The following is a 9177-nucleotide window of genomic DNA, read 5'->3' on the forward strand; positions in this document are numbered from 1 at the left end:
AATAAAGACGGAGCAGCTACATCTAACCTCATTCTTCCCGATTTTTCAGCTGTCCCCAGCAGAGGCATCTCCCAACCCACTCAAAAACCCTAAATCCCATTCGACGTCAGTGATTCATCACTTGCTGGCAGACAAAGTGAGCGGAAAAGAGGAGATGAAGACAATGGGAGGGAAAGGCTTGCATTATGTAACGAAACTGCATTCACTTTTTTCTACTTTCACTTCAGCTGCTTAAACGGACTAAGAAAGTCCCCAACAAAATACACTTCAGCCTCCACGGGAGGTGTCAGAGAGCCTGTTTTTCCCATGATTAAAATTCTCTTGGCAGTATTTTTCATCAGTTTATTTCAATATTAAGACACATAACGCATACGTATTCCAACTGCAACTTCATTGCTCCAGAAAGAATTTCATCACAGAGAAATCTACAATTATGATCTCTAATTACTTTATGAAAGCCTTGCCCCACTTATCTTCAGAACCATAGCAGAGCTATCGCAATTATGGAAAACAATCCATTTTCAGGCTTCTAGATGTGCAAATTCTTAACCATCGCTGTAATTCCACGCTATGGGAATCACTACGCTCTCCTAAATCCGGGTGAAAATGAAGTCACTTTGCCTCTAAGCTGAAGCTGCTTTAATTCCAGAGCTATTTTCCATTACAAGCTACAGGAAACGATCCATCTAACTAGTAAACAATCCTCCTCCACTTCAGACCACCGAATAAGCACTCAAAAACGAAATGAGAAAAGCAGGCAAAAGGAAATCTCGGGTCAATTTTCCGCACATTTACACGCACAAGGTGGTGTTCCCACTCACCTTCCGGACACCACCTCAGGAAGTCAAACTCTTCTGCCAGGATTGCTGTGAACAAGTTTAACTCCCTGTCTCAACAAGGTAGGTGCCGCCCAGCGTTTTAAGAGCCAACCGTCCCGCTGCTCAGCGCCCTGTGGTTCGGTACCCAGCCGCCCCAACGCTTTCAAAATAAACACAGACACGTGGAAGAGCAAGAACAGCGCAAAGCCAGCCGACATCCCAACCCGGAATAAAAATGCGCAGAATTAGACCATTTTCTACACAAAACAAAGGAGGGGGGAGGTTTTTTTAAGGGCGTTGGGCAGGACAGGAACAAAACCTGGTTTGCTTCCCACGGGATCACACGGCTTCAACGCATATTCAGCTTCTTGCATGACACGCCACAGAAGGTACGGTTGTGGACGTAGCGCTGCGGTGCGCGTTCGAATCGACAAAAACGAGAAATTAAGGCTTCCAGTGGCAGAAATTTAAACATCATTTTTGATTTTTTTTTTTTTTTACTCTTTCAAAGCAATTTAAAAGAAGAAACAACCCCCAACAATCCTTTTCCGTAACATGGGGAGGGACAAAGGAGAAACCTCACGCGAAGGCAACTTCAAAACGCCGACTCTCCCTCACCACAGCACCGGCGATGCCATCTGAGAGAGCCCGCCAACCACCACCTAAAGCCCCGTTTCAGAGAACATGGCTTGGTTGTGCCCTGTTCTCTCTGGCCTTACCTTCTAAACTACTCCTTTGCAGCTCCCAAACGGCCTCCCAATGTGCACTGAAAGCGAAGCTTAGCCAAGATCCAATGCAACAAACTCTGAACCTTTACGAAATAAATGCTTTTTTCGTTGTTTTAATTTTTTTTTAAACAATCCGCAGCACATCTTTCCTCACATTATTGTCTGGGAAAGCCATCTCTACGTAAGGAAAGCCCTACATCACCCAGCGCTTTGAAAACCACAAGGAATGACGCCCAAACGTCTCCTTCACCACCTTTCCGCCCGTTTTCCACAGCGCCCGAAGGACGGTGCCACGCACAAAAATTCTCACACGTGTTTTAACACCCTCGAGTGTCGTCGGGCCGCAGCATTTGTCCCCAGGCACTGACACGAGCATGGGTGAGCGACCCACCTCTTTGAGGAAACACAACTGGGTTCGCCTTGCCCACCCAGCCACAGTGGAGACAGACACGACAAGACTTGAGTGACAAAGCTCTTCGAGACATTTCAGTGTCGTAAAGACCTTAATAATTTCACAGCGCCACAAATTGGCCATTTCCACTCAGAATAAAGTCTTAAGTGGATTCTCAGTTTGCCAAAACCCCTGAGAAACACTACCAAAAATGGCAAGAAGTAATTCTTCTTCAGACAATAACAAACCAACCTAAGTTGTTCCAGCTAAATCCCGCCCTAGAAATGAAAAGCGGATGGGGAATTTGGTAAATCAAGCTGAGGATGGCCCTGCCAGGATTTCCTACCCAAGAACGGAGATGCAAATACCTTTCTGCCTGGTCTGGGCAAGTGAAACCTGGATATATGGCACAGGGAGCGGGAGCACCGTACCAGTAAAACGCAGCGGAAGCAGCTTTCGCTCACCGCAGGGTACAGGGGGGTTACGTATCTACATTGCTAAATCCATAGCGTGTTAAAAATTAAAACAGAAAAGTCCAGCTATGCTGTAAAAGACTTCAAGGCCAGGTGAGGTTTTGCTTTACAAAGTAAAGATACCATTAAATGTTTATTAGTATCTACTGACTGCTTATAAACATGTAAAACTCCTTTCTGATCCTCCACAATGAAATACACTGTCCACCACATCCCATCACTCTACTGAATTTGAATTTACTGTGCTAATAAGAAAAAGAATGTTTATTTCCCTTCTCTCCAGAATCTCGTCTGGTTTTTCACAACTACAACTAAAAATGGCCAAGAAAATGAAATGCTAAAGCAGAGCAGACGCTGCTTATCTTCTGATTACATCTTAAAACTTTGTTCCAGTGGGATCGTACTCAGTCCTCTCAAAGTCAGAGCAGTATTTCCTCCCGTCTCGACATCCCAGCAATGACATTCTATAAATATTACACGGGTTTCTTGGACTCCCTTCTCTCTACTCTGCAACCAGCAAAGAAGCACCAGAAGAGAGATTTTTTTTTCCTGCTTGGGATGGGTTTTTTTTAAAACCTTAAATGTAACCAGGCCTCCTTTCAATTCATCTCCTCTAGGGTTTGGTTTTCTTTTTTTGAGACCACTGGAAGTGGCTCACTGACTTTTTTTAGGCTGGAGTAAGTGTGAAAATCTTTGACAAAGGGTTGTTTTAATGCAAGTGTTAAGCTCTCATTGAGAGAGAGGTGTTAAAAAAACCCAAGCCTTTAAAGCAGCCTTAAAGTGATCTCAGATACTCTAGAGGTGCCTCTCCCTCCACCTGCTCTCCCACCAAGACCGGACCTGGATTTCTAAATCCAGGAGAAACCAGTAATTAAAAGAAGTAAATAAATCTTTGCATGATTCTTTAGACATCGGGGGGTGGGGAAATCAGAAGAGGAGAAACTACTTTCCTCATCTTCACTTCCGCAGAGTCTCCCCATTGTCAGCCCGTCCAACCCTTCCAGAAGGTCCAACGTTCAAGCAGCTACGATTTTACGAGAGTAACTGCCTTGATTAGAGGGTTACCAAGTGGTAAAATTCCACTCGTAGTGATAATCGAACACTAAGTATTTATTACACTGATATTTACTTAGTGAGTGTTTTCCGGTTTTGGAAAAGAACTGGTATGCAAACGAAACGTTTCCAGGTCTGGAAGACCTTCTGGAGAGCTCTTCACCCAACAGCGCGTAGGACGTTAACGGGTGCAGGGCTGGCTTCTTGCCTTCCACTCTGAGGGTGAATTTACTCTTAAAAAGCTGTATATCCGAGAGGCATTTCAACACCAATTTTCAAATTATTAAAAGAAATGCTAGTGATGAGCTCTACTACTCTTTCTTTGTCCCCCTGCATGTAGCTTATAAAGCCACGCACATGGCAACCACCGTGGCTATTACAGAGCCAAGGACACTGGGAACTGCAGACTTGGCTTTGTTGGGTCTGGGGTTGTGTTGTTTTAATTTTTCCAAGTCTGCAACTTTTGCTGTGAGACAAGAGAGAGAAGAGAATGGAAAGGCAACATATCAACCTTTTAACCGTTAGTGGTGAGGGGAATGAGAGGAAACTGGACAATAATCCTCAGCATGTCCTAAAACATTTTAAGTAAGAAGTAGTTGACCTTCAATTTTGCCGATTCCCTCACTTCAGCACAGAAAACATTCGCCCCATTCTCCAACCGCGCGGGCAGCAGCCAGGGCTGTGTCCCGACGTCCCCGCTTTGCCTAGCCAGCACCTGAGGGATGCTGCGCACACCCACCACGGAAGGCAATTAACAACAGCGACAGCATTCCCCTCGGATCCGTTTCGTGCCAACTTGGTCTTTTGACATTTCACGCCGGTTTACTTCTACATCAGTGAGCACCGCTTTGCCACAGAAACACCTCCTGTTTTCACAGCCCGGGCTCGCAACTCCTTGCTGTGCCTTGGAAAACGACCCGCGAAACCCAGGGGACGGTGGCTCTGGGTCTGGCAACAGCCCGCAGCGGCCTTACCTGTCGCTGCTGGTACTGCTGCTGCTGCTGATGGAGTCGCTGCTGGAAGATCTGCTCCTGGATCCGCTGCCACTGGGCGAGCGGGTGGGTCTGGACGCCTGGCTGGCCAGCCTCTGCGGGGACTGGGTCCTGGACTGGGACGAATGCGGCGACCGACTCCTGCTGTGCTGGTAATTCCTCTCTGGCCTTCTGCCTCGTACCTCCCGTGTAATATCATCCCTGTAGATATCCCTGTGTACCACACTGGGCAATGTAAACTGCTCCCGGGCCCTAGGTTCGTAACGGGGGTCGTGAGCATCAAAACGGTTCGGGCTTCGACTCCGAGAAGTATAATAGAGCCCGTGTTGTAAAGTCCGCTCTCGAGGATCTCTATAGTAATCCTGATCGTAATGTCTCGTCCGATCAAATCCTCCCGTCCCCCGCTCATGGTGTCCATAGGCACTATGTTCATAAGCACGCTCCCTGTTATCTGAAGCCCTGCATTTAGGAAGGGGGAAAAATACTTCATCAGAAAGGGGCAAGCACAGCTAAAAGCAAATCATGCAAACATTCACGTCAGCACTGAACTTATTTCTGCGACTGCTTCTCCGCTAAACAGCAGTAACCTATTAAGCAAACACTAACAAACTCAAGTAGAAACATTTTACTTGACTCCAGAGTTACATTCGTATACGACAAAGCTGAGCAATCATTTGGTTTAATCACAGTATCGGGCTTTCATGACCAGCATCTTGCCAGCACAGGAAAAAAACCTGCTTTTCAGCACAGAATCCTCGTTTAAGTTGCATTTGGGTTTTTTTTCCTTTTCCGTAAACAAGGAAAACATGTTTGTGACCAGCACAATTAACTTCCACATCCCCTGCCCCTCCATTTTTGCTTAAGAGCTTCAGAAATTTTTCTGGAATTTGGTAATTACTGGAGCTCTTCTAATTATGCTTCTGCAAAAACGGCACCGCCAATTGGGCTGTAGCCATGAAAGCCTCCGTGCAAAGCATGACCCAGAGGTAAGAAGCTGCTTTCAAAAGGGGTAGCATAACCCATAGGAAAGACCCAGAAAATCAGGGGGTTTCTTGTTGCTGTTCTACAATATTTCACCCTCTTAGAGGGAATTTTGCTACACTCGAGTCTCACCCAAGCTAAAGATGCATTGGGACAGTTTATGTCAGAACACTTAAACTGCAAGGGCGCGGGCCCCAAAAAGGCACTAAGGCCCTAAACAAGGAGTACAAATTCAGGTTTTCAGCAGGCGTTTCTCTGTTGAGACTGCTGCTCTTACTGCAGTCACAGAACGCGTGTCTCCGCCAGCACAACACTTTCTAGTAGCTACGGTCCATTTTGGTTCAGTATTTCCAACATTCTGGATGTCAGCTGGGCCAGGCTTTACGTTCTAAGAACGTCAGTGTCATCTCTCAAATAAAGAGACGTAAGACTGGCAGGTAAAGGTAAAAGAACATTCCGAATCCAATGTGGACAAGTACCGGGATCGTGTGTCTTAAGCCACGTCCGCAGAACCAGAGATCAAGAATGATTACGTTGAATGTTTAAAAAACACTTTCAAAAATCCCAAATATGTCAGGGTGGCCACAGTTAATTTAAAATTTAATTATCCGTCTTATGAAGGACACCTCAACCTTCTTTTTGTCAGCCTTCTCTCTCGGATTCTTCCTGCAGAATCCATCATTAGTCACATCGAGGCCCTGAATCCTAATAACCCGATTCTGCCTTGCGCTTCCTCCTCCTCTCCTGCCTCACGGGTCTGCCTTCTATTTAAAATGGCAGAAATATTTCAGGTTTCTTTTGTAAACTGAAAAATTCGAATCTTTTTCGACTGGCATCTCAGGAAGTTCCTGCCATTCCCTCTCCCATGAATCACTAGACCCTTAATCCTCTAAATACATTCATCCCCTGTTGTTAAATTGCAACTCATTTTCAAGCCTTCTACAGAGCTGGCTCATGTTTTGCCTGCGTTTCTTCTCTCGGATTATATACAAAGAAACCACCTAACCAGTCAACAGAACATCATTAACTTATACATCCGCCTGAGATTCATTGTTGCCTTTCTACTTTCATTATCTCTCGCTCGCAACAATGGCATTTTGACAGGTATTTCAGGATCTGGCACAGAAACCCGTGCCTCTTGGTTTTTTTTCCCCCCTTTTGAAGATCAACAATTTTATAAATGATTGCACTTAGCATCCTACAAAGTGTTAATCAGTGAACGCTGATTTAATGAGGTAAGAGAAAAAGCAGTATTTTCTAGAGGGTTACTGCTAGGTAGCTGACATAAAAGAACAAAGTCCTCATCCATGAAAAGGACACAGAAGACAGACAGAGGAGCTAGCAGAGCTGAAAATCTAACAGCTACAGTGCTTTTTTGATTTATCTATTAGTACTAAGTACTACTGGAGTTAGTGGAAAGAGAGGGTTTGACTTGGGTTAGGAGAGGGGCTAATATACACAGGGCAGGACATACCAACCTTTTCCAAGTGTGGAAACACGACCTATATTCCCAATTAAATCTAGGGAGAGAATTGTGAACATAACTTCCCCAATTTTGGCCCCTCTTACAGGGGTAATCCACCTTCTTAATGGGCAAGGGTGTCAAATGATATTTTAGATGAATCAACAAGAAAAAAAAAAAAAAAGAAAAAAATCTTAGTGACAAGACAAAACCAAAAAAATTCCACTGGCAGGAAGTAGTCCCAGACTGAAACCGTAACTCTGAAACCCCCAGACGTCTTTCTTGAGACAGTAGGCACTTAAATAGATCCATTATTTTAATTTCCAGCCCTAAGTCTGGATCAAGCAGCTGGCAGAAGATGCACGAGGGCGCTCAGCGCTGCTGGCCAGCAGGCATCCTCTAGCCGCCTTTGTAACCATCCAGCCCAGTCACTTCTCACTGGCGTATCCACAAACTGGCATTAGCACCACGTCCTTAAAACTAAAGTATGTTTAATGTGGAGTAGTAGCAAAGAGCTTTTTAAGAGACTAGATAGTAATCCACTCCCCATGGCTACTGGCGTCTTGACTGTATACCATCCAATAAATTCAAGGCAGTAGTTCTTATCCCAGCATTAAAAAAGAACACTATAATTTCCAAAATTTAGTCATGTCCATCATCTCTTTTTGCCAATACCATCAGAAAGAATAATCCCAATAACTTGGAAATGATGTAGATCCAAAATGGAAACATCACCAGCTGCCTTCGGTCTTCTCCATCCAAGCGTTATTTCCATGGCTAAGTGTTGTCTGTAGAATCCAAGGGGCTGCATCATTAACGTCTACTAGAAATTTTGTGGTGACAATCCAATTAACATACCAACTGCGTATAGTGAGAACTGAGATCTAGGCATCAAGCTTTCACGGAATTTTAGGTTCTAGTATTCCGAAGATACTCCACAGAGAACTTCACCACATGTTGTAGAGTAAGATAGCTCCATCTGGCAGCAGGGATACATCCGAGCAAGGCCTTAATATTATCCAAGAAATGGGATCGTTACTTCTAGAAAAGAGTAACTCCAATAACGGTGCTGGCCAAAGGAAATCTTCCATCTTAAAACCACCTTATTTCAAGTGTAGATATCCAACCAGCTGCGGAAAACATCCTCTATGGATCCACAAGGTACCAGCCACTGGGATAGAAATCACTTCCGTTTCCAACCCAAAATAGGAAACATAGATAATTCCCAAAATTTTAAATCCATCTGGGGGCCCTAGATAGGAGTTTGTGTTTCTCACCATATCAAATACAAAATACCTGCCTAGAGAAACCTTGGAACTTACCCATCAAGTCTCCGCTCATAACGTCCTTCCCGTGCATGAAGCGATGGTGGGGGGCCGTAAGTGGGCCCCCCACCACCTCCTCTGAACCCAGAAACCTCTCTACTACGAGATGCTATGGAAACTGTATCATCCAATCCCCGAGCAGCACTGGGAATGGTTCCTGGTTCATTATAATCCGTCCGTAGGTCTCTATCTCCCATTTTGTTGACAGAGTTGTGTGCCTTCTGCGCACTTTTGATGTCCACAAAATCCACAAACGCCGCCACTCCGCCTTCCGACCCCCTCTTGGGGAGTATTTTGACACTTTCGACACGTCCATATCTGGAAGAAAAGCAAAGCAGAGCACGTACGTTAGCGCCGGCAGAAAAAGACCCCATTTAACAGCATTGCCTCCTGCAAAATCAACAGCAGCTTCAAACCGTTCGCCCTCCCCGTACGGCAGGAAAATCAACCTCAGCGCACGGCAGAGGCTGGAAGGTCTGGTTTTGAGGGGAAAAAAGCCATTTTGACTGCCCATCATTGCTTTCCCAGCGCCGCCCTTTCAGTGAGCCCTTTTTACAGCAGAGCAACAGCAGCTGAAGAAATAGAGGTACCCTCAATCAGAGCGGCCCTTCTCCTTTGTAATCTGACAACACCACTAAAACAAAACTGTGTCACACCAAGTACAGACATCCCGACAACTTTCAGGAGATGACCGTGGCACAGCAATTCCACTACTCCCATCCGTCTTTAATCCATTCAGCACCGGAACAAGAGCCTGCATCCTGATCCTGGCTCCGGAGCTCAAACCCCTTCGTTTACAACGGCCTCAGCAGGACACTGCGGAAGGCGTGCCCGGATCGGGGCGCTTCGGGGGTTCAACTTTACATCCCGCCACACGACAGGCACGCTGCGGGAAGCTGATGGGAACGCCATGGATGCTTAATGGATGCGCACAAACTTGTTTGTATTTTTTTT

General features: G+C 45.5%; 1 protein-coding gene across 1 annotated transcript; it reads right to left on the reverse strand.

Annotated features, from left to right (window-relative positions):
* Positions 1-4433: 4433 nt before the first annotated feature.
* On the reverse strand, positions 4434-8541 carry LOC104506798 (msx2-interacting protein-like; the record flags this gene model as incomplete). The annotated part of the gene is made up of 2 exons (XM_010147874.1): positions 4434-4914; positions 8221-8541. Coding segments are annotated over 2 exons (802 nt in total), but the record flags the coding sequence as incomplete, so codon positions are not given.
* Between the last annotated feature and the right edge of the window lie 636 nt (positions 8542-9177).

The sequence above is a fragment of the Eurypyga helias genome, unplaced genomic scaffold (genome assembly GCF_000690775.1).
Source record: "Eurypyga helias isolate BGI_N326 unplaced genomic scaffold, ASM69077v1 scaffold36682, whole genome shotgun sequence".
Lineage (NCBI taxonomy): Eukaryota > Metazoa > Chordata > Aves > Eurypygiformes > Eurypygidae > Eurypyga > Eurypyga helias.